The sequence below is a fragment of the Eptatretus burgeri genome, chromosome 18, assembly GCF_056783735.1.
Source record: "Eptatretus burgeri isolate ZD-2024b chromosome 18, Ebu_testis_v1, whole genome shotgun sequence".
NCBI lineage: Eukaryota > Metazoa > Chordata > Myxini > Myxiniformes > Myxinidae > Eptatretus > Eptatretus burgeri.
Window position 1 is genome coordinate 29,042,443 of NC_140978.1, and position 27,805 is coordinate 29,070,247.

Here is a 27,805-nt window from a genome sequence, read left to right on the forward strand (position 1 = left end):
CTAAAGAAGTAGGGCAACATCCACTCCAAGCACAGTTGTTGGAACAGCCAGTTTCCCTCTCTCTCTGCACACAGGAACTGATGAGCCAAGAGCGTCGGTTTTACCAGATTATCCACCCAGTGTCTGCCCGTAGGATTCTGCCTTGCATCTTCCATGTATGACACGATTTCCTCAAAGCTTTTTTCACCACCTTGTAGACAGTTCTGCAGCAGTGCCACTGACACCATGCGAAATGTTCTCATGGCTCTCACCCATGCTTTCCCATTCATAATCCCCGTCATACCTCCGAATGCTGCACCAACCAGAGCATCCAGACCCGATCCCTTCATTAGCGTTCCGATGCACCCTAAGAAGGACATGATAATGTGCATCGCACCTGGATGAACCATAACATCCTCAAACCTTGTCGGATCCCACCACTTTACCTGCTGCGCAACCATGTACAGCTGCATATCGATGGACATGTTTGCATAGCTCATTCCCAGTTCACTTAGTGATTTCTTCATGTATAGCAGTGATGTGAGTACTGTATCAGGATGGGATGGTGGGGCATCTATGAGAGGACCAAACAGGTACACTGTAGCAGCCTTGGAAGGAAATGGAGCTTCCTGCCTGGCAAGTTGATTGTTGAATCCGTACCACTCCATGCTCTCATCGGATTTTAGTGAGTTCAGCCACTGTGTTTAGATGTGTACACGCAGTAGCATGTCTTATGACAGCCTATGGATGCATTGTCTCCTTGTGTGTCCAGGACGGTCTGTAACTGGATACAGACATGATCGTCACGCCACTCCATGCTCCTCTGAATCAGAGTGTTAATGCCTTAGATTCTAACTGTGTTGTGTGATCCTTTCTCATGGCAGCCCGGGAGCAGACACATTCCGCAAGCCATCGTTATATCCTGAAGAAAGAATTGGATATTATTGATCGTTGCCACATGTACATCAATTAAATAATATCAAATACATATATTATACATGTAAACCTTCATGTGGTAACATTTTTAATGCCTTTATCTTAATCCTTGACCGTGAAAACATAGGTATAGACACCATTTCTGTGACATTATCATGTAAATTGCAGAGATATTCAACAAAGGCGATTTTTCGGTAATGGCGGCAACTAATTTGCATAAAGACAAAATATATGGATGTGGTAACTTTTTTAATACCTTTATTTTAATCCTTGACCATGAAAACATGGGTATTGACACCATTTCTGTGACATTATCATGCAAAGTTGTGGAGATATTCAACAAAATCGATTTTTCAGTAATGGCGGCCCTAATTTGCGTATAAAAAAAATTTTCCCAAAGTAGTCTTGAGGACAATCCAGCTGGAATACTTCAGGGATCCCTTAGGATGACAAATCAACCAAAATACCTTGTACCTTTGACAATTCATAGGTACACTACAGTGAACATAGGAAGGGCAAATGGACTATCAATATGTGGGAGTGGATGACTGTCTATTACGATCGCCTTATTGGCTTTACGAAGATCCATGCACAGTCGTATACCTCCCGTTTTCTTATGCGTAACGACAATAGGTGAAACCCATTCGGAAGAGTCAATTCTCTCAATGATACCCGCTTCTTCAAGCATTTTCACTTCATGCGAGACAGCATCACGGAGAGCAAAAGGTAAACGGCGAAGCTTCCCTTGGATTGGCACCACATCGGGCCTTATCTTCACTCTGTGTACAAATCCTTTTGCATAGCCGAGAATTCCATTGACATTAGGATTAGATGTCTGCTAAACCGATGTTTGATGCACAGAGGTACTTAGCACTGATATAGGAGTAACACATTCATTCACAATATTCAGTCTGAGAGTGGTGAAGAGGTTCATGCCGAGTATAGGTGTTCCAGAAGGCACAATAACAAAATCAGCAGGCACAGAAACATGGTTGTGTCACACCTGTACTTGAAGCCAACCAACTACAGCGATCGGTTTTTGAAAGTAAGTCATCAAGTGTAATTTTGGTTCTGTAAGAAGTGCGTTCTTGAAATGCTCCAGGTCGGTAGACTCTGGAAGTATGGAAACGACTGAACCTGTGTCCATCAGCAATTTAGTTGAGCATGCCTGTCCAACAGATGGGCAAAGATTAAAATCACAAAATAGGTTGCCTCTAATTTGTTCAGAGACTTGTGTGTTTATGCTTAAAACAGTTATATCTGTCACAGTCACTTCCCACACTTGGTATTTGTGGTCTTTACTGCGACACACTTGAGCAAAATGTCCACTTTTGCCACACTGCCTGCAATTTACATCTTTTGTAGGACATCTGGGGTAATTGGCTCAGTGCATTGCAGATCCACAACGATAACAAGTACTCTCTTGGCGTACCTGTCGAGCTTGTGAAAATTTTGGGTTTGCACGTTCATTTGATGTGTCCCTGTGGATGGGGTCGCGTCTCTATTGCCCCACGCTGGTACGTGCTGGTATTGTATTTACATCCTGAAAGAGTGTTAACGTGCCGCATGTAATTACTTTTGCTTCTGCCATGGCTGATTCGATTTGTCCCGCCATTACTAGGGCTTTCTGCAGTGTAAGCTCCGGTTCCAAAAGCAACCGTTCACGTATACAAGCTATAAGGGTTTTTTCCACGAGCTGATCTCGTATCATTTCATCAGAGAGGTTACTAAACTCGCAATTAACCGCAATCTCATGTAAAGCGGCAACGAACTGAGCAGTCCATTCACCCGGCCTCTGTGCTCATTGACGAAACTTATATTGTTGGAAAACAACATTCACCTTTGGCGTGAAAAAGACTGTTAATGCACTGACAGCAGCAAAGTACGTGTCCCCATCAACTGGGAAGGTATAGAATAAACGCTGTCCTTCAGTTCCGAGGCAGTGCAGAAGCAATGCGCACTTCCTCGCATCAGAAAGTACATCGTCATTTACTGCCAGCCTGAAGTTCTCAAACATACGCATCCATGAGGTCAAAGGTATCGAAGGCTCACCCGGACTTAAGCCGGTATCTCACTGGGCTGCAACAGCTCGCGACAAAATGCGAACGGGATTCTCCAAAATATCTGGAAACGTTCGCGGTGGTTCTCAATTTCCTCGCGTGAGTCGCAGGACGTCGCTCTGGTGTCGCTGAAATTTTGAACATGTTCAAAAAATTCGTGGGACAAATTTTCTCTCAAAATAGTCACAGAGTCATCGGGCTTGTCTTGACCCGGTCTCGAACCCTTCTCAATTTAGTTTCCATGAGTCAGAAGGTGCACCAAATGTGAGACAACTTTGTGAGGGATTGGCGACTGATGAAACTAAATTGTGACTGATTGGAGAAAAAAGTGATAATCTGTCCTGGGACCCCTGAGAGCGCAACAAAACTGCGATTCAATAGAGAATATTTTCGGAAGAAATTGATCAGAAATTTACACAATGTATTGTCCACTCAATTTAATATATGCATAGAAATCCACATGTTATCCATGCAATGTAATGTAGATAGATTGACAATAGTTCAATCCAGATATGACAAAATAAAAAAACTCATAGTCCAAATTGTAAAACCAGCATTGTCTGTCCTCTTTCTCTCCTGTTCTGAGTAATGGCCTTAAATGCAAACGTTTCACTTTCCCATCATTCCTTTAACCATCCCATCATTCCTAAATCACGTCACAAATAATTTTACATAAATTAGGTCACACCCAAAATATGGTCACACCCACAAGCCCCTATCACAGCAGATGAACAATTGGGTCACACACAATGTTTGTGGGTGCAACGTTGACAAGTAACAGAACACTTTGAACAATCAGGCTTGGTCAGCATTCTCCTGTAATCCCACCATCCTGTTCTGCCAGGGCACAGCTCCCACACCATTGTAGTACTCAGTCAGGTACTCTTACTCGTTTCGCAACTGCTGTTCCTGTGTTGCCTGATTGCCTCTGGGTTGCATGAAGACGGTTCTCCTGGTCTTGCTTTCTCCATTCCCCTGGTTGCACTTCATGTGTCGTTGGGTCCTCTCTGTCTGCTGCTTGTTGTATTCTGGCAGGATTCTGGTCAGCCAACAAGTTGTGTAGGGCACAGGCTGCCAAGACAATCTTGGTGACAGTCTGAGGTCTCTGCATCATGCATGAATGGAGACACCTGAACCTCAAAACATAGTAAAGTCATTGCATTATTAGAAAAATCATTGACCAAATACTAATTGAAAGTTGAAGTCAAAATTAATCAGTGTTGAAAGTTGAAAGTAACAGTCATCAGTGTTAACAAACTTGCAAAGTCACAGAGTTATCATGAAATGCTAAATATATGTGTACTTACCTGTTGGCCAAGATGCCAAAAGCATTCTCCACAATCCTACGGGCCCTGGACAACCTGTAGGTGAAGATGCGCTCTGCTGCTGTCATTCATCTCTTGGAGTGTGGCTTCATCATCCAGCTTCTGAGGGAAAATGCGTCATCACCAACAAGGAAGTAGGGGATATCAGTGTCACCATCTTGCAGGGGTTGACTTGCTGGCAGACCAGCTTTGTCCTGCTCCAGAGCATGATACAGTCCACACTCTGTGAAGATTCCAGCATCAGCATCATAGGCACCCACATCCACATACATAAACTTGTAGTTGGCATCCACCAGGGCCAGCATAATGATGGAGAAGAAGCCTTTGTTGTTGTAGTACAGACTGCCAGAGTGAGGTGGAGCTTGTATCCTCATATGCTTGCCATCTATTATGCAGCCACAGCAGTGATGGAAGTTCCACTTCTCTGAGAAGCCCTGAGCCACCTCCTTCCACTCTTCTGTTGTGGGACACTTGAAGGCTGTCTCTTAGTAGTGGTCGTAGATGGCTTGGCACATCTCTGGCACAACAATGACGAGGGTGTTGGGGGCAACCCGGAACCCATAGGCCAGTGACTTGTAAGAATCCCCAGTGGCTAGATACCTTAGAGTGATGCCCAGCTTGAGTCCAGGGGACAGAGGCTTTCTAAAGTTGGTTGTTTTCTTCTCAAGCCTAGGGGTGAGTTCTTCCACCATGTGGTTGAACATCTCTGGGTCCATTCTGCCAAAGTTCCTGAAGGACTTGACATCCCCCTCTCTAAGGTGCTTCATGAGCTTTCTCATACATGCCATACTTGTGTCTCTTCAAGAGCCATTCTCTCACCCAAATACTTTTCTTTCTTCTTTCTCTTCTGGCCCTCCTTTCTCTGGCTTTGGACTTGGCCTTCTTGACCGCAGCAGCAGCAAGGAGACATGCTGCAGCCGTCAGCATGTCGGCCTGGTCCTCATCCAGCAGGTTCTGCACTTCTTCACTGCGGTCCATCTAGCTTGACGTCTGATGACAATATGATTGCTGGAAGGGAGAAGCCTCATATATATATATATATATATATATATATATATATATATATATATATATATATATATATATATATATATATATATATATATATATATATATATATATATATATATATATATATATATATATATAGTCCCGATTTCTCAATTGACACACACAGCTGTCGTGCGACTTGCACGACATTTGCACGAGGGTCGCACAACCATCGTGTGATCGTCGCACGACAGTTGCATGTGCCAAAAAAATCTCAGTTTTGTCACCTGAATGTCACGCGAATGTCATGCGACATGTATGCGAACTCCAGGCGAAGTTCATCCCAAATTTCGCCGGGAGTTCGTGGGACATTCGTGCGATATTCGTGAGACATACGCAAATGTGTTTTAGTATAAATTCAGTGTGATTCCAAGTGAAAATTATCGCTGTTTTATCGCAATTTTGTGTCTCCAACTAGTCGCGAGCTGTCACAGCCCAGTGAGATACCGGCTTTAGTCAGAATGCAGCAGGTGGCGTAAGAGCCATCTTACGGTGAGCCATCCTCGTCACCAATATGTTGTGTGGTAAAATCAGCCATCACGTAAGTCCTTTGGCTCAATCCTTTAATGGTGGCTCTCACCTCCTTCACTCCTCACAGCTCGCTGACCTCACTCTTGGTCCCACCTCGTCAGTTCCGGCTCATCATGCACACATTTATAATCATGCAACTCCCAATGCCACACACATGTCTTCTCATTTCTTGGTGTGCATTAGCGGGAGCAATTGTCCGAATGATAGACAGACTGTTGCTGTTTGCGGATTATGTGGTTTTACCGTGTGAGACATAATTAGTGGCTGATGCTAACAATTAAAGCCCAGAGGTATGATTGGAAAATATTGTTGCGGACCCGTGGTCAGTGGTGAAGACCACGAGAGGTGAACTACCTCGGGTTCCCACCAGACACTCCGGAATCGCAGGCCATCACACATGAATAACTTTGTGATGCGGCGGGTCGCTAATTGACCGTGAATGCCAATAACTCGACCACATGACGTAGGGTCCTCCATCTAATACCGTTTACCTAAAGGTCACGTGATCTAATTACCGGGGGACACACCATCGGTACGCACTTGCTCAAACCAGATCACCTTACAAGATCAGTTGCAGCTGAGCAGGACTGCTAAGCACTACCAGCTAATAAGCAGATCACTGGTGAATCACGTCCCGGCTAAACGAGGGTGCAGGCCATGATGGACCAATGGAAGAAAACATGAAAAGGAGCTGGGAACATTTCTATACAAAGCCTTTATTTACAATCAAGCAAGGAAAAGTATGTGGCACATTGAATGGGGTTTTATTTTATGTACAGCATGGGACAGCAAGGAATTTGTGTGGTGTGGCAAAAGACAAGCAATCTTACAAAGGCAGACACAGAGCAGAGTTATCCTGTTATATCCTCTACAATCTTAATTTATGCCAGGACAGGCGCCATCACACACACACACACACACACACACACACACACACACACACACACACACACACACACACACACACACACACACACACACACACACACACACACACACACACACACACACATCCGAGGAAGATGAGATAGCCAGAGAGAAAGAAAGCAGGTGAGGGTAAACGACCTCTCAATACTTGGTGTGGTCGGCAGACCAACGCAACCCAGAATGCTTATGGAGAGGTAGGTGGGACGAACACTGGTTGTGTCTAAGGTGTGGAAGTGGGAAGTGTGGTGTAGTGCAATGTCGGAGGTGCGATGTTGTGCCAGAGGGAAATGGGATTGCCAGTTAGTAATGATGTTCTTTGTGCGTCCAAAGAAGACGGGATAGAGCGGTGGAAAGAGAGAGAGGAGAATAGATGCTTGAGGAGAAAGATCCCTAACCTAGCCGAGTAAAGGTCTGTATGTGTATCGTGTACCTCCGTGTGATGCTCCGCCTGAGCATTCCCACCTTGTGATATGGCGCATTATCTCCTGCTTAATTATGTGTCGGGGCTCATGGCAATGTATGCTCCTCATTGGTCCGTCTGGCTGCGCGGGGGTGCGGGACGTCGACAGCATGACAGGGTGTCTCGAAGTATGGCAGTGCCCCGGATCCGGCTCTTGAAGAAGAAGAAGCACGTTATGGCAATCACACACCAATAGTGTTCGGAAGAAGAGCGAGACAGGGAGTGAAGCGAGGAGAGACAGAGAGCGAAGAAGAAACTCTAACGGCTCTGCACTACTTTTATAAGCCCCAGGCGAAGGATGGGGCGATGACCGGAAAGCGACGTGCCGTGGCCCGAATGCTGCTCCTCTATTGCACCACAGCAGCCCGAGCCATGCCCTGCCAGGCTCCGGGACCGGAAGCTGTCTCGGTTGTCTACCAGGTTCGGCACGGCTCGGAGCTCCTGACTGAACATAGGGCATGCTCCGTGAGCCGGCACCCCGGCCCTGATCATTCAACGAGTGCATTCTGAATGTCGGATGGCAGCGGACTTTGCCCTCCACCCACAGGCCCCATTATGAGCCAAAATGCACACCCAGGCCCTGAACCAAACTCCCAAATCACCCTTCTCACGACCCCTCCTCGTTGCCCCTGGTCTTGCCATGGTCTGGTGACTGGAAGAGGCTTATATCAATTTCGGATGCTCACCCAGGACGTCCCCGGTGAGATGCGGTTGAGCTATTAACATCTGTTGCGTGGTCAAGCATTGTGCGTGGCTGACAATCTGACGTCATGCGGTGCTCCTCAAAATAGAGTGGCGAATTGTAGCGATGCAGAGGTACAAGGGGTGCAGGAATCTTTTTCTCGTCTGTGGGAGGCGTTTGTGGTCAAAGTGGTGAGGTTTGGTTAGCGAGGTGCAAAGTAAGGCGAGGTGCCAGTTGGGAATTGGCACACAGATTTGAACGAAATAATGGCACACGATTCCCGTGCGTGGGTGGTCTAGTGTGTCGTGGCGAAGTGGTCGACCCGAGCCAGGGGAGGCATCATGGTGTGCTTATTACCAATTGCCTATTGAATGGTGTGTGTGCTTGCATGCTTGTTATGTACTATGGCTAAAAGGAAAGGGTTAGAGTAGGAATCAGATTCATGAATCGGAGATAGTTACCCGGCCGAACTACAAGACCCACGCAACGTACTTCATCCCGTTAACCCACGAGACATGAGGAAAAGACGAACGACACGAAGATTAATGAAATAACTGCCTTGGATCACTGTATATGTTGGGTGCCATTGCTTTAGAGGTATGTAGTTTTGTAGAACCGCAACTATATATATATATATATATATATATATATATATATATATATATATATATATATATATATATATATATATATATATATATATATATATATATATATATATATATATATACACTGTATATGTATGTATGTATGTATATATATATATATATATATATATATATATATATATATATATATATATATATATATATATGTGTATATATATGTATGTATATATATATATATATATATATATATATATATATATATATATATATGTATGTGTGTGTATATATATATATATATATATATATATATATATATATATATATATATATATATATATATATATATATATATATATATATATATATATATATTTACTGTGTATATATATATATATATATATATATATATATATATATATATATATATATATATATATATATATATATATATATATATATATATATATATATATATATATATATATATATATATATATATATATATATATATATATATGTATATATATATTTATATCTATATATTTACTGTGTATATATATATATATATATATTTATATCTATATATTTACTGTGTATATATATATATATATATATATATATATATATATATATATATATATATATATATATATGTATGTATATATATTTATATCTATATATTTACCGTGTATATATATAGATATATATATATATATATATATATATATATATATATATATATATATATATATATATATATATATATATATATATATATATGTATGTCAGGAAGGGCATCCGGCGTAAAACCTGTGCCAAATCACGATGCGGATCATATGGATGATCCGCTATGGCGACCCCTTACGGGAGCAGCCGAAAGAAGAAGAAGAGAAGATATACATATATATGTATGTATATATATTTTTTATGTATATATATATATATATATATATATATATATATATATATATATATATATATATATATATATATGTTTCATGAGATAGAATGGAGACCTACCATGTATTAAAGTATCCCCTCCATTTTGTAATTATTGGGTGTGTGCATGTGTGTGCATACACTTTGTGCACCTCAGCTGTTTGGCGCATGATATCAGTACTGTATCCACACTATCCATTATTTTTATCAATGTGCACATCTTGTACATGCAGACAAGACAGTAGGCTTTATGGCCGTAGATGAATGTACGATGTGCTCAAAAATGCAGAACCCTTGCCTGCACTGTGCCAGGATGGTAGATTTTCATTGAATTTAGCTCTGGGATGAGCAAAGCCATCCCAGAACAGGTGTAAAGACTTCAAGCTACCCCCCCCCCTTTCAAGTTACCTCCCGGTAATCTGAAATCAATTTCAAGTTTCCCCCGGGGGTAGCCTGAACCCGATTTCATATTACCCCCACACTTTGACATTACCCCCTCTCTGATTTAGCTGAAATGATAAATTCTTATGCCCACAACTCATGATACGTTTATTGAAGAGAACACGTAAAACATACAAGATTGAAAGCTCGTCTCAAAGTCTGGAAACATAAAAAAATGTAACAAAAATGTTAATTGTATTAAAACTACTCATACACTTGTTCAAAGTGCATGGCATTATATACAAACAAAATATATACAAAGATTCAACCTCAAGAGAAATTTAGAAGGAAAAAGTATAATAATTACAAGAGTGAATATTCATTAGGGATACAGAATTACAACTAAATTGTGAATTAAAAATACAGTCCACTGCACTGTTTAATTCAACAAAAGTAACAATAACAAAAACTTAACAAATCGCAGGCTCAAAGTGGTGTGACAAATTGCTGATCATAACAGCTTCGTCAGCATGAATGTCTTTCGTATTTGTCTTGAGTGGTTTATACTCGAACCATTTATTGTCATTTCCACATTTACAGTTCATGTGAATCTGATTGTTGAGGATTGTTGCCATCGCAAAAATCTCAACTTCAGTGCCCCAGGTTCCAAGGATAGTCCATGGGCCCAGGCCAGAAATTCCACTTGTCGGTACCATCTAAGGAAACCAATCCTTGTTATGATTTTTGAATTGGTGTATATATATATATATATATATATATATATATATATATATATATATATATATATATATATATATATATATATATATATATATATATATAGATCATATTTTGATGTGATAACCATTGCAGACTGGCAGCTTATTGGTAGTTATCATCTCTGGAATGTACCCACCCTCCGCATAAAGAAAGTGAAAAGGCAAACTCAGAAACATTCACTAATGATGCAATTGCTGTTTCCACATGGGGCGAGAATGAACTGCAAACCACAAATACATGTCTGAAATGCTTTATTTATACCATCGGAATAATCCTTTCTGTCATTCCTGAAGGCAGAATTTGTTTTATGGCAGAAAGGGGCGAACAATAGGGCCGATCAAAATGTTGCTGATTCGTGATTTTCAGTCCATTTTAATTTATAATATTGTCATACAAGATCCCTGGGTGGTGCTACTGAGCAGCAGTAGCCTACAACTTGCACATGTCAGTGCACTTCAGGCTATTGGAAAGGCACGTGCAGTCTGGGAGTTTGCACGACCATCCACACTTGCAGGAAAGCAGTTGCAACACTGCATCCGGTGCTGGAGAACCCTGCATCCACTCGATGGCCAGCTTCCCGTCATCATCAGTGGTCCATCCACAACCCTTGGAACTTGGAACATAGGGTTGGCATTGCAGACAGCGCCTCCAAATAGCAGCCTGGTAGTTTGCACTGAGGACGTGAATGAAGAGACAGTCTTCACATGGTGGAAGCTGACTGGACTCTATCTCTCCCCGTCTGGCACAGAAATGTTGATGTCGGAGTTCATTGACTTTCGTGCTGTTGGTAGACGGCACGTACATGTGGCAGGTGACCTCTTGCAGCTTCTGAAAGAGCTCGGTGGATACTTCCCATGAATGACCGAGCTGACTGAAGGCCTCTTGGTAGGTCTTATCCGACTTCATTTGCTTCAAGGCGCCCATCTTTCCCCGGCCTGCAAAGGCACTGACTGTATCACAACCGGAGAACACGTGCAGTCCAACCAGGGCATCACAGACACTGTCTCCCATCGATCTAGCAAGCTTGTCAATGTCTAGGAACCGTGTACAGGTTTGCGTACCACACTTCTGATACACGGGGCATGGGATGTCCTTATTGAAGGCAAGAAACAGCACGAGGACATCTGTATCTTCGGCAGTGATCACCACAGCCTTGTACCCAGCCTCTGCTGCATGCAGAAGCATTCGGGTGTCTGCTTCCTCCTGCGTGGACTTCATCTCTGCCACTTCCTCCCAGTGGTCCTTGTTTTTTTTTGTTTTTGTTTTTTTTTTTCCCCCAAAACGTCAATATCTCAGAATGGTAAAAATGCAAAATACATTCACTAAGCTGCTCTTCTGGAATGGTTATAACATATTGAAATAATCATATAGTCCCTACTAATAACTTAGTAGCCTTAAAGTTTGGTTTCCTCAGATGCTACCGATATATGCCTTGGCCCATGGACGAGGAGGGCCATTTTACTCGTGTTACTATTTTTTGTAAACAAACATACAAAAATAAATGTTTTGAGGGGGGGGTTATCTGAAATCATAGGGGGTAATTTGAAATCGCTACAACCGGGAAGAACAAACAACCCCAGATGGCTCAGAGACAATTATAATACTAACCGAGCTATTCCACCATCCCTCTTCCACCAATGGCCTTTTGTGGTGGTCTCCCATCCAAGAAGCACGAATCGTAATGCAATCTGCATTGCTTTGAAGACCTGGTGGGATCGCGCACTTTCTAGCTGCCAATGTTTTGCCACTTTCACTGACAAAGTAAAGGTATTGTCGTGAAATCGGTTTCATTGAAATGTAAAGTATCCACAGAAGATGAATCACCTTGCGAGTCATCCTCACAAGGTGAAACATCTCCACTCCCACCTCTTGAATCCAATCACTCCAGGTGTGGGATTGTGTATGTCTTTTGTCATGATTCCAATCCTTGTATTTCTGGCATAGTTCTTGGTTTGAAATTTTTCGTGGATCTGTTCCGTTTAATCACCTCCTACGTTTTTATCAATGTCACAGAAACTTGATTTCTTCCTTTTTTCATGTTCACTTGATGTGCGGTTTCACTGAACACCTCCTTTCTCTCTCCACTGTGATTCGTAACAAGGATTAACAAGGATCCCACTGCTTCCTTTGTATAGCAAGCCACTGCCCTCCCTGTAGTTTGTTTTGACCTTCAACATCTTTTGACCCGAGGTACCATTTCTCGGATTTTATTTCAATAAATGGTTAATTGGTGGGTATTTTTCAACATTAAAACCTCTTCTCAGACAAACATTTGAAGCAGATTGCCTAAAACTTCAGAAAGACATTTTATGTGACAATTTATTTATTTGGTATGGAGAGCATTGTTTCTACCCCCCTTCAATCCCCATCCTCCTGTATCTTTCCTGTAGTTTCTGGGCCAGAGTCGAGTTGCTGATGCTGATTACAGCAGCGCACACAGGCCTTGCAACCGCTCGAAGAACCGAAGCTTGGCTCACCTGCCAGGTAATCATAACCTTGAGAGCGGAGAGTGAAACCACAACTTTTTATTTAATTCCAACTATTTTGTTGATTTCCAACACTCTCACTTTGTTGTTTTCTTGGCATGGTAGCTTACTGTCACTTCCTAATGACTCATTTCTCAAAGCCATCCTCTAATTGAGTTCCGACACAGGTGGTGATTCCTATTTTTATACATTTGAGACATTGAGATGAAATTGAGACAACAAACATTGTGAAATTTTCAATCGGCTGTTTTATGCCGCTCGACGAGGTATCATACAAGGTATCATTGGGAATTTGTGATATACTAACGAAAATTTATTTCATCGCTTGCACAGGATTGCAAGTTACACATCTTGTCCATTCGCCATAAACCGTAGGGTCCAACCATTAATTTCATTGTTACAGAAGGGTTAGTGCGAAATCTGGGTCATCACTCTACTTGTTTTCAGGATGGAATGCTGCAATTCCCATGTTGTTTTTTTTCAGGGTCATGATGATAATCATCATGCGCCTCCTCTTTGTGAAAGACACCCTGGATGTTTCGCAACCATAGACGACGTTTTCTGGAAAATAGGTCCTCTGGTTAAACATCCATCGGATGGACGACACACGCATTGATGCCTCACAATGACTGAAACACCAGGATGACAGTTTACAGCTGCACCGGGATTTGAACCCAGGCTAGACAGGTCTAGGACAAGGGCACATACCACATGGGCCTAGTCTGCTCTGCCAGCCCGAGTTTAAGAATTGTGGAATTGTTATAATTTGTTACCTTTGTCACTCATTCGTTCACTAAAGTGAGCTAATCTTCTCGTTAATTTGATTTCTAAAGTGAGCGAATATTCTCACTAATTAGTTTGTGAAAGTGAGCTAACATTAAACTATAGACTATAGGATACAGAAGGAACTTTTATGCAGGAAGAGGCCATTTGGCCCATCAAGCCTGTGCTGCATCAACACCACATCAATTCAATCCAACAGTTTACCAGCTTCAATTTACTAGGGGAATAGGAGTGGAAATGAGATCAGTGTGGTTGGCACAGACATCCCAAATTTAATTCGTGAAGTATTTGATATATTCAGTATATATATATATATATATATATATATATATATATATATATATATATATATATATATCCATACATACATACAAACATAAATATAACAAAATAAAACCCTTCCTTCCCAATACTTTGCTCTTTAAAGATGCTTAACTCTTTAAAATAAACTTGAGTAAGTGCTGCTGAAGCTATCCAGGCAGAAAGTGAAGTGGTACACATTCGCTCATGTCATTTAATGCCATGATGCATTTATTGGGTTGAAAGGGCCTTATTTTGGTTGATTGTTACTCCCGACCACATATCCACTTCCTGGTTGGTGGAGGGGTAAAGGAGAGATAATGTTCTCGTGTGGCAGATGGACATTTCTACTTACAGATCACGCAGCTTTGGCTGTTATGGGACAAGAACTGTGGTTTACTGCTTTACCAAGTTGTGAGGGTTAACTGTGTGTGTGTGTGTGCGTGTGTGTGTGTGTGTGTGTGTGTGTGTGTGTGTGTGTGTGTGTGTGTGTGTGTGTGTGTGTGTGCGTGTGTGTGTTTTCCTCGTCGGTGCAGATATAAAATATACAGTCCAAGCTCTGCTCATTTTCCTTCCTCGGGAGGGAGGTTCTACCTTTTTTTGTTACGGTGGATGGCGGTTATGTTTTCACCCCTGTTTGTCTGTCTGTCTGTCTGTTTGTCTGTGAGCAGGATATCTCAAAAAGTTATTGATGGATTCGGACGAAACTTGGTGGATTGGTTTGATGTGTGAGAAGGAAATTTGATTCGATTTTGGTGATGTTACGGATCCAGATACTATAATTTCTTCAATGATTCTTCACAATTGAGAGGTTGGGCCAAAAACAATATATCGCGCAATGCAGCATTTCATAACGTTATGGGTCACTTTTCACACTGGTAGGGGGATGGGAGCAAGGAGGATTGGGGAGAGGGGAGTGGGAAGTGGTGAGGGGACTTGAGGGGGAGGGGTTCTCGACTTGTGTTTGGTAGTGGGAGTTGAGGGTAAGTGGTGAGGGGCGGGGGGAGGGGTTGTGCCGTTTGCCAGCATTAGTACAGGATTGAAAATGGGTACGTTAAAACAGCATGTTCAAATGGGTCATACTAGACACCACCCGGAGACGTCCATTGGGGGCATAGGGGGAGAGGCTTTGGGGGGAGGTGAGCGGAGAGGAAGGGAAGGAAGGGTGTTTTCCTTCAATCATCAGAAAAGCCACATCATTGTTTGTGCCGTTATTTAATTTCCACACACGTTTTCCAACTACAATGTGATAAGCTTTAGAATCTCTTATCCTGAGCCGAATTAAAAAAATTTAAAATGCGGAATTGAACCTAGCAGCAGTTCCGACTGCAAAATAGTGTTCATTTAATTTGTCCATTTTGTATTCTTTGACACCCCTTTCTCTCCTCAACCTCCGGAGGGGTTGGTGGTGGAGGGGGTTTGGGAGGAGGTTAGCGTGAGGGGAAAGGAAGGCAGTGTGAAGGGAGGAGAGGGGAAGGAAAGGCAACATGAGAGGAGTAGAAGGGAAGGTTGCTTGAGGGGAAGGGAAGGAAGCGTTAGGGGATAGGAAGGAAAGGCTGCATGAGGGGATGGGAAGGTAAAGCAGCATGAGGGAAGGGGAAGGGAAAGCATCATGAGGGGAAGGGAAAGTATCATGAGGGGAAGGGAAGGCAGAATGAGGGGAAGGTGAGGGAAGGCAGCCTGAGTGGTGGGGAGGGGAAGGCAGCATGAGGGGTGGGGAAGGGAAGGCAGTGTGAGGCGAGGGGAAGGGAAGGAAGCGTTAGGGGATAGGAAGGAAAGGCTGCATGAGGGTATGGGAAGGGAAGGCAGCGTGAGGGGATGGGAAGGGAAAGCAGCATGAGGGAAGGGAAAGCAGCATGAGGGAAGGGAAAGCATCATGAGGGGAAGGGAAGGCAGCATGAGGAGAAGGTGAGGGAAGGCAGCCTGCGTGGTGGGAGGGGAAGGCAGCATGAAGGGAGGAGAAGGGAAAGCAGTGTGAGGCGAGGGGAAGGGAAGGGAAGGCAGTGTGAGGGGAGGGGAAGGGAAGGCAGTGTGAGGGGAGTGGAAGGGAAGGCAACATGAAGGGAAGGGAAGGTTGTGTGAGGAGAGGGGAAGGAAAGGCAGTGTAAGAGGAGATGAATGGAGGCACTATACCAGACTAATTAAACATACCCAAACAGCAACATTTTTTTTTAACTGTCGGGTTCTATATAAAAATGGGCAGGAGCATTAAAACCCATATTATCTACCTGCATGCATGCATACTCGCACGTGCAGTGACCTTTGCACCCTTGCGGTCAGCTCACTCCAAATCTGATTCATACATGCTGCACTCTGTGGAAGCCGTTTTAAATTCAAAACTGATTCGTGAGTTATTAACAGCCCCCAATACGCGTTCCTCCAACCTCCTTGTAGTTCATGGGAACAGTGCACACACACACCAAAGATATACTCATCCTTTCACTCGCACACATGCATGGATTCTCACCGGCACACTCAACTTTCCCCATAACCGCACTGTTCGGCACGTCCTGTGTGCCACAGCACGTCTGCTCCCCACGTACCAAAGCACATGGTTTTCAAGATAGCTGCGTGACCTCCCCCCATGGCACTTTGCACAATGGACCCTTGTGTGAATTCAGTCTATGCGCTCACGAAACCCATGCACTACACTTATGTAAGCAAGCATGCAGGCATGCATACACCCCTACAGAGAATTTCTTTTACAAATCCCAATCTACCCATTTGTGCCACGTCCGTGTGGGCTGTGATTTTACCTATTTGTGCTTGCAGTAACTGCCGGCTGCACCTCCCGCCGGGATCCACAGCCTGCTCCCGCTGCAAGGATGCGCTTTCCTGTGGGGTCTCGTGTGCCCTGCATGCATTCTTCCCCATATTTTACAGTCATATCAACATAATTATATATGCCTGGTGTTGGCTGTATGGTTAGGGTGGCAGGCTTGGGATCCGAGGGTTCTGAGTTGCAATCCTGCTTGTCTCATTGAATTAATACCAGGTGGGGTTGACTCAACTTGTCATCGTCGGCAAAATGAGTACCAGCTTGCTGGGATTATTGAGCCATTCGAGTATCCTGTGTCGAGTGGCAACCTGTCTAAGATTGTGCCCAATAGCCCAGGAGACTGCTTCGGCAGCACCAACGCTCTGTACAGAGTATGGCTCTATGGATGGATGGAATATAAATATATTAATATAATGAAAGCAGATCACAGAATAAGGTGAAACATTGCGGTTAATCGGGTGAACCGGATGACGCAAACTGTGTGTGTAATATCGCTATCGACTGTAGGGCGCTAACTCAGTGGCTTAAGCACTAAAGCAGGCACTCAAGCAAAAAGGTTGATAAGGAACGGCCAGCAGGCTCGGCAAGCCATTAGCGATCTGTCATGCGAAACATCATCCGGAGGTGTCCGGAGTGTCAAACAATGTGTGAATTGGACAAATGGCAACTTGTTTTGCAGTCAGAACTGCTGCTAAGGTCAATTCCACATTTTAAATTTTGAAATTCAGCTTGGGTTAAGAGATTTGAGAGCTTATTGCATGTGCAGAAATTAAATGAAGACACGAACACTGGCGTCTCCGGATGTTTGTATGCAATGCGATGTAACCAGCGATTCATCAGTCTGGAGATGAGCGATCAGCAATTTATACTGCGACTCATAGGTATGAAGCTTTATCGGACAGAAACCGACCTGTTCCAAGGCAAGAATTTTTGAGCTGAGCAGCCAAAATGGTGTATTCAGACCCTGAGCTGAGTGAGTTAAGTGCAGGCTGACCAAAGGTAAGATCGCTAGATTTCATGGTTTTGGAGTTACGGAGGACACACACACACACACACACACACACACACACACACACATATTTATTATTATGGATATACTAATGGGAAAAAAATTCCTGTGCAGCATAAAAAAAATACACAAAATGATACTGGCATGTATCCCAGCAATATAATGGTCAACCAACTTGTGTCTTGAAATGTTCCCCAGTTTACCCCTGAATGTCCAGAATTTTCACGTGCATACTGTGCACTGCACGCACAAATTGCCATGCACGTGGATTGAGTTACCTGACAGTGCTACATGTTTTACTGAGGAAATTACAACACAGCACGATTTGGTGAACCATCCCAGCTGTGAAGAACATTTTTATTGACGTCTAAACATCATAACAGTGATGCCATACCGTTTTCGAAAATGAACGTCTATGTGCTGTTGGCATACTTGAGGCAGGAGTCCTCAAACCGTTGTGGCTCGGAGTTTTGGCGTTCATTGGAACACCACACAGTCATTCTGGAGACGTTATCAACAAACTGGCAACATCAGAGACCGTCCATGTTCTGGGCGACCACGTGTGACATCACATTGGCAGGATAACCATATCTGGTTGGTGCACCTGAGGAATCAGTTCCAGACAGCAAGTCCAGCCACGATGATCTCGAAGTCCATCCAATTTTGTTGCCACGTCATCGCATGCATGCCTAGCTTGGTGTAAACAACGTCTGAGGTTCAGGAGACAAGATTGGGCTGCTATCCTCATTACAGATGAGTCAAGGTTCCATCTTGGCAGGAGTGATGGCCGTTGTTGCATTTATCGACTGGAAGGGGAACGTTACGCTGAAGCATGTGTTGTGCAACGTTCGGCAGAAACATGATGGTGTGGGGAGGCATCACCGCACATCACATAGCCCAGCTGTAAGTCAATAGTAGCAATTCAACAGGTATTCAGTACCATGATTAAGTTCTCCTTCCTCACGTCCTCCCGTTCCTGCAGATTTATGGACGTCACATCAGACTTCAACATGATAATGCGTGCCATCACATCACACGAATGGTCACTGATTTCATTGCACAACAGAACATTCCCACACTTCCCCGGCCAATTGTTTCACCTGATCTTTCTCCCATAGAACATGTGTGGGATGAAATAGAATGGAGATTGTGCCATCTTCAAAACCAGCCGGCGACGTTAGCCAAATTGTGGCAGGTCTTGGTACAGATCTGGAATGATATCTCTCAAGCCTCAAATGGTGGTCACACCAGATACCGAGCTGTTAACTGACTTTTGACTGCACCCCTCTTCAAGCCTCTGGAGATGTCTTGCCATTCTCATGTCGATTTTACGGTTATCAAACACTAAATATTGATATGACCAAACAACGTGATGTGTTCATTTTCATTTCTCATTTCACGTAGGTGTATATGATGCACAGGAACTTTTCTGTAAGTGTATACATGTAAGTATATATTTTTGGGGTTTTTTGGGGGGGAGGGGGGCAAACAAGGTTGTAAGCTGAGGAATAAACAAACACAACACCTTCACGTTTTGTGACGATACTCTCTCTCAAACATCCAATGCTATTCGGTATCCATCTAACCCAAATTTATTCCAACATACTATTTTTGCTGCTACTGCCTTTCCATTGAGACTAGTCCATGCATGAACTACCGTGCGAGCCAGACCACTGTCTTACAACCATCATAACTCTCCTCTTTTTCACCATCAGGCTGTGGCCCCTGGTCCTGTCATTGTGCCTTCTGCTGAAAAACACTTTCACACTTATTTTATCTTCACGCTTCATTATCTTAAACATCTCAACCAAATACACATGGAATCGTCTCCCTTACCGCTGCATATCTCCTCTGTTATCTCCTTTCTCATGGAAAAGTCCTGTCTCCATCAGCCGCTCTTCACAGCTTAGTCTAAATAGCCATGGAATTAATCTCGTCGCTCTACACTGAATCCTCGTTATGGCAGAGATGTCATGACCTTCATCACATGTGATGACCAAAACTGCACACAATATTCGAGATGAGGTCTCACTAAATTCCTGGATGACATTACCTCTTTTGATTTATAATTTACCCCCCTATGAATACAACCTAAAACCCTGTTAGCTTTACCTGTAGTTCTACCTGGCATTCTGCCGTCAACTTTCTCCCTCTCCCCCTCCCTCTCCCGTTCGACTTCGCCCATTACTTTTTGAGATATCCTGCGACATGTCGTTTTTGGCCCGATCTCTCAATGGCGAAAAATCACTTTAAAATTCTCTATCCAGATCCGGATTCAGATCTAAACCAAAATCTAATCATTTTGTCTTTGTCGCACGCCCAAGCTCTGCACCAAATTTAGTCCGTATCCATCCCCAACTTTTTGGGATATCCTGCACACAAACAAACAGACAGACAGGGGTGAAAACATAACCCCCATCTACCTTCAGTGGCAGAGTTAATAATGGTCCTAGGACTGATCCCTGAGGATCCTCCTTAAAACCTTCCACCAGATATCCTCACACTCACAGCCACTCTTTGTTTCTGATCACTAATCCGTTTTTCAATACAGTTAGCTATTCTACCAGCTACATAAACCCTCACCTTAACTAACAACCTTCTCTGTGGTACCTCATCAAATGCCTTGTGAAAGTTGAATTATACGACATTCAATGCACTTCCCTTATCCACCCAATCAGAAGCGACTTCACAGAATTCTATTAAATTTGTAAAACATAAATCTCCCTCTCTAAAATATCCATGCTGACCACCTCTAATTGGTTTAAATTTATTTAAATGGTTCCTTATCTTTTCTTTAATTAACGTTTCTAACACCTTTCCACAACTGTAGTTAATCTAATTGCTGTGTAGTTCCCCAATTCCTCTCTCGATCCTTTCTTAAATTTTTGTTACATTTTCTACTCTCCAATCTTCTGGTACCTTTCCTGACTCCAAGAAGATGTTAAAGATATCTGCTAACATCATGCTTATCTCCTCTGCCACCTCCCTCAAAAATCAAGGATGCATATTATCTGGCCTTGGAGCTTTATCATCCCTTAGTTTTCCTAGCTATTGCTTAACTTCGTCCACTACTACCTGGAATTTCTCTAAAAAGCCATTCCTCACTCCGTCGATAAATTGTCACCACGACTGGTGATTCCCCTGTCTGTTCTTGTTTAAACGTTGAAGCAAAAGAACTATTTAATATGCCTACCACCTCATTTTTATCACTCACTCATCTCCCTGTGCTATTCCTCAAGGGGTTCACACCGATCTTAACTTGTTCTTTACCTCTGATGTAATTAAATAATACCTTGGTATGATGTTTAATACTCTTGGTCATATCCCTCATATTTTCTTTTTGGCTTGTCTTATATTTTCTTAACCGGCCTCTGTTTACCCCTTCACTAATGCGGGTCTAATTCCATGCAATCCCATTATTTTGTACCTGATAAATACCTTATGCATAATTGGGTGTTTGTTTGTGCCTCTGGATTTATACCTCACTGGAATATACTCACTCTGCACCCCACGCATTTTCTGTTTCATAGTTACCCAATTATTTAATGCTAATTTACTTCCTGTTCGATTATCCCAATCTCGAGTACCCAAATCTCTCCTCATGCCCTCAAAGTTTGCCTTCCTGAAATCTAATAGCCTTACACTACTATCCTGAACCCCAACTCTTAACAGAATCTGTGTACACACTATGTTGTGTATCACTTGTCCCTAAATGCTCTCCTACCTCCACTTCTTCCACCAAAATGGGATCATTACTTAAAAAAGAGGTCTAAAAACTGGTTTAAAAAGCAGTTGTGGACTACATCTCAAAAATCCTGCTTGACTGCCCTTTCTCTATTCCTGAACACAATGTATCCCTGGCAAATAAAAATTCCCAATCATCAATACTCTCCTGTTACTGCACGCCCTTCTGAATTCTTCACGAATCCCTCTTTCCTGCTCTTTCCTCACACCAGGAACCACATAAAAGCATCCTACAAGTACCTCGCTCTTCTTGCAATCCCAAGTCGTTATCCACAATGACTCCTCCACATTAATTCACTCCTTAATGTCATCTCTTTCTCTAAATACAATATTATATTTTACTCCGATTGCCTCACTTCCTCCAATTATAAATCTGTTTACCTCCATTCATTTGTTCCTTTTTTCTCCCACCTGTGGAACCAACTTCCACATTCTCTTCGGTCTCATTCTTCCCTCCAGGTCTTCAAGATAGCTGTTCCCAACCATTTCAGATCGACCCCAATCCAAAACCATGATCTTTTCCACCATAGTTAACACTTCCCCCCCCCCTTTCAACTACACTCCAATCCCTCCTCCTTCCAAATTCCCAGTTTTCCCTCCTGAGAGTTCCCTTATCTGTATCCATCTTGTCCACCCTATGCATCGTTTCTGCCCCTCACACCACCCTACATCCATTGTTTGTCGAAGTCTACCTCTATCTTGGCCTTCAACTCTGCTGTTCGTTTTTCCCCTTCCCTCAGCTGTTCCTTTTGTCATGTTATGTCCTGGTCCATTCAGTGTACTAAATCTAGCTAGCTCTTCCATGAGCCTCGACTATGTATACAAAACAAAAGAAATCTCTTTCTTGTCACATCTACACATCTTGAAGCAGTCTCTTCCTGTCCTCCAATTTATCTCCTCATTAAACCGTGTCACTTACTGCAACTATATTGTTGCGGGAGTAAGATAGACTAGTTATGTCATTAATAAATGTCGAGCATAAGTCGGTGGTTTCTGTGTGACATGATAGGATATGTAGTTTCATCGAAATTTTGTGTATGTGGTTTCAGAGAAGAGAGCAAATACATATTTTAGAGGGCAACCCCCCTGACACCCCATTAGACCCCGATTTTTCGAATGTCATGAACAAACTTTGGTACTTCAAGGGTGATGAAGGTTGTGCTGAAGTTTCATTGGAATTGTGTGTGTACTGTAGTTTCTGAGAAGAAAGCAAATACCTCTTTTGTGGGGCAACCCCCCCCCCCCCCATAGATCTCCTTCGACACCAATTTGTTTAATGCCATGAACAAACTTTGGTACATCATGTGTGATAAATAAAAGGTTGTGGACAAGATTCATCGAAATTGTATTTGTCGTATCGGAGAAGAAAGCAAATACCTATTTGGGGGGGGGGGCAACCCCGTGGACCCCCTTGGTGCCAGATTTATTTATTTATTTATTTATTTATTTATTTTATTTATTTTCTTTTAATGCTATGAACAAACTTTGGTACATACATGGTGATGAATGTTCTGTTAAAGTTTCATCGAAATCGTATGTGTAGCTTCACAGAAGAAGTTGAAAGTATTTGTGGATGGATGGATGGCCAACACGCCATCCCATAAGCTACACAGAACTACGTTCTCGGCGAGCTAAAAATCGAATGACATTAGAAGAGGGTGGGGTCGATTTGTACGTTTGATTTATTTTCATAAAATGCTTAAAATATGTACAAAAGTAACTCCAGCTCAGTATCGGTGTGCATGCTACCTGCTTCTGTCAAAAAAAAAAATAAAAAAATAAGAAGACTGAATATAAAAAGCAACACATTTTGAATGCGGACGGGCTTTATATTTTGCATTTCTACTTTGATCTTCCTCTTAGTGTGTTGTATATTATTCAGTATTGAGCATCTAAAAAGGCTGTGATGAATATCACACGAACAATCTCCCCCTCTTCGCTCCTCACACCGCCGACTTTTATACATAACCATAAAGTGGATGCAGATGGCTTTTTCTTTCTCGTGTTTTATATATTTTTTAAATTTTATTTTTCGCATGCAATTTTTTAAAGTAATAAAATGCTTAATGTTTCACATATTTTGTTCTTTTGGTATGGATAAAATCCATCTATGTTGTTAAATTGTTTTAATACTTGTTTCAGTTGATTTTTAGTGATGGTTTGGGATATGTATCACTTTTGGAATGGTTCTGTCCACTGTCCATCCCCCCTCCCAATCCTTGCCTGGTTTGGATGAGTCCACATTTAGGTTCAATTTATTTTCCTAGTAAAACAATTAATGTTTTTCATATTTTTAAACTTCAGGTTGCGTTCACTCGCCCAGAGACAAGGTAACTTCCTCTTGTTGGAACCGCCATCATGGCTTCAGCAGTTATTGAGTTCGGTCAGGCTACAGTTTTACATTATTTTGAGAGGAGAAGCAGAAGTACAAACTGGTGATTTAACGATGTATTCTGATGTCTTTTTACATCTTGGTATGTCAGAAAATGCTTGTGAACAAAAGGTATGGCTTTTAAATGTTTATGACTTCTTTCTATAGGAGTTTATGAGCGTATCATTGTCTACACATTTGAATGGGCGGTCATTTTTTCCCCCATATCATCCCTCTATATGAAGTACTTTCATACACCATGATTATGAATTTCTGGGCATCTTCTCTGAGAGACTATGGGAAATCCTTTGTTGGAGGCCTTGATATCTCAAAAGCCTTTGATAGAGTTTGGCATCATGGTCTGATATCCAAGCTTCCCTCTTTCGGCTTTCTTCCTTCACTCTGCTCTCTCATAGTGAGCTGTCTCTCTGACCGCTCTATCTCCGTAATTGTTCAACAGCGGTGTCTCTCAGGGTTCTGTTTAGTTGTCTCCAACACTCTTCTTTTTATCAATGACCTTCTTTCTTCTGGAAATAACCAAATGCACTTGTATGCTGATGACTCAACATTGCATTCCTTCATGTGTTTTTTTTACATCTGCTCCATCTTTCATCACCCAATCTACATCTCGTTTCATCATAGCCACCTCTTTTAAATTTGGATTTGGACAATATTTCCCAGTGGGGAAAATGTAATCAAGTGAAGTTTAATGCTTCTGAAACTCAATTTCTTCCCATCTCTCTCTCTCTCTCTCTCTCTCTCTCTCTCTCTCTCTCTCTCTCTCTCTCTCTCTCTCTCTCTCTCTCTCTCTCTCTCTCTCTCTCTCTCTCTCTCTCTCTCTCTCAAACTCATCTCAACTCTCCAATCTCCTTTGAAAGCTCCATAATTACACCATGTGATACATTAAGCCTACTAGATATTACCATAACTTCAAATTTATCCTGGAATCCCCACATTACGCAAATAGCTGAGTCTGCCTCCAACAAACGAGGAGTCCTGTTCAGATGTAGAATATTCTTCTCCTCTGAACAGTTTCTCCAACCATATAAAGGATTGATTCGTCCTTGTATCGAGTACTGCTCTCACATCTGGAGAGGTTCTAGCTCCACATACTTACTGGACAGAATGTAATCCAAAGTAAACTGACTTATCAACCATCCCAATATGACCTCAAAACCTGACCCATTCGAATTACGCTGCAATGTTGGCACTTTCTTTTTTGTTTAGATATTACTTCGGTTTCTGCTCCTGAGAACTTGCTGTGTGTTTACCTCCACAAAGAGTGAGACCACAAAATACTCAACAAGCCACTACATCACCTGATTATTGTGTGTTCATTGTACAACTCAAGGGTGGACTGTTACGATGTTTGTTTCTTCCCCTTCATGGCCAAACTCTGGAACTCTTTTTCTTCTCTTTCTTTCCAAACACTTATGTATGACCTTCGCTTTATCAAAAAGCAGATTTTTTTTTCTTCCTCAAGAACTCTTAGACTATTCTCTCTTTCTTAACTTTTCCATCCATGCAGTTATTTTATTTAAGGCTTGGCCTCGATAAGGACTATACAGTACATGACTGGAGCCTTAAACATTAAGAAAAAAAATCATACTGTTCAGCCTTTAAAGGTCAAGCCAAAATCAAAATTACATTCAAAAACCTTAATTTGTAAAATAATTTTATTATCCCTTTATTTGGGTAGTGTATAATGACACAGATCGCTGTTAATATTGTCCTGAAAATAATAATAAGGAAAAAAGACATAAAATGTCATAGCCCCCGTTGTTTTAGTTATTTTGCTGTACGGAGTTAAAGGGATAACCCATATTTATTCCAACTCAAATGCCCGCCAGTCGGCCATCTTTGATCATATACAAAATAAAATGAGGTGCATGTGTCTGCCATCATGTGCTGAGCTTTTGCCAAGTTTGAACAAAATCAGATGATATATGTGTGAGAAATTGTTGGGGACACTTTTAAGTTGCAAAATGGCCGCCAGTCGGCCATCTTGGATCTGATCTCGAAGAAAAATAAAAATGACGTGCATATGTAAGCCATCATTCCTTATTTTTTTGCCAAGTTTGAACAACATCGGCAAATGCTTGTCTGAGAAATGGTTGCGGACATGTTCAACCTTGGGTTCTTGCAACTAAAATGGCTGCCGGTCGGCCATCTTTGATCACATCTGGAAACAAAATGATATACATATGCACAACCATCATGTGTTGTCTTTGTGTGAAGTATGAATAAAATTTGTTCATATATGTCCGAGATATGGTTGCTGATGACGCATGCACGCATGGACACGAAAATCGAGACCAAATCCACAAACCCCCGTTTCAACGCACTCCATTGGGGGCTAATAATCCAGTGTATATACTGTACATGATGAAAAAACATACGTACTGCTTATGTGTGTGTGTGTGTGTGTGTGTGTGTGTGTGTGTGTGTGTGTGTGTATGTATATATATATATATATATATATATATATATATATATATATATATATGTATGTATGTATATGTATATATATATATATATATATATATATATATATATATATATATATATATATATATATATATATATATATATATATATATATATATATATATATCATGGTTATTTACCTGAGACAATTCCAATTGCACTGGCCAATAAACTGACCTCCGAGGCCAAAGACCTGAAGCCTGTGGCCCATTGTGCTTCATAAAATGGTGGTGCATAATTTTGATTTTGGGTAAAGTCGGGCTAGCTTTCTAACCATTGGGGAGAAGGCAGCTGCGGTCACTTTTGTGAATGTGAGGTCACTTCCTCTATAACCGTAAATCAACACACAAGGCATATATGTATATCATAAAGAAAGACCCACCCACATCTCTCATCTGTGAATGGAGAAATAGCCAATCGGCTCTCACCTAATCAACTAAACCGAGGTGGCTAGGATGATATAGATTTATTTATCTATCATTTCCTGTTCATACAAGTTTGTGGCCATCATGGATATATATATATATATGTATATATATATATATATATATATATATATATATATATATATATATATATATATATATATATATATATATATATATATATATATATATATATATATATGGCGTGTGCGTGTATGTGTATAATTTTTCTTGAAAACACCCACACACGAATGCTTCTCTTTTTAACAATATATGCAAAAATATTAGTTAATTTCTCTTGAGCCCTGGATATTAAAAATATTAGCCCTGGAACCAAATAACAACATACGTATTTATAACAGTACTCACAGCTCCTGTTGCTCCCCTCTCCCCCAACATGATTAATCATAAATATCGTCACTTTAAACTGAACCTGTACATTCATAAGACCCAGATATGTTCTTCCTATCAGTATTCAGAAGCAACTAAACTATTCACCGGTAGCGATCCGTCGGGGGTTTGTGGATCACACGTCCGTCCACACAGGCCTTGCACAGGCCCACATCGTCGGGAGTTTATAATACGAGCAGCTGCCCGTTCGGCGAGCAAAGGAAGTTCTCCAAGTCTTTCGATGTGAAGAAGCACAGTCCTTTCTCTTAGGTACTTTTCCAAGTATTCTCAGCTTATTTTAAAAACTTTGTGAGGCATTTTAGGTAACAATCCATATCTCCCACACACTATATACTTTATGATGCCCCAAACA

General features: G+C 41.8%; 1 protein-coding gene across 7 annotated transcripts in view; it reads left to right on the forward strand.

Annotated features, from left to right (window-relative positions):
• The window catches only part of LOC147008802 (receptor-type tyrosine-protein phosphatase gamma-like), a 732,556-nt gene that overhangs the window by 668,118 nt on the left and 36,633 nt on the right, over nucleotides 1–27,805 (forward strand). For all 7 annotated transcript variants that reach the window (XM_085863992.1, XM_085863997.1, XM_085863993.1 and 4 more), the window contains one exon: nucleotides 13,049–13,142. In XM_085863992.1, coding sequence (XP_085720118.1) covers nucleotides 13,049–13,142 — 94 coding nt within the window. The remainder of the gene's footprint in view (nucleotides 1–13,048; nucleotides 13,143–27,805) is intronic.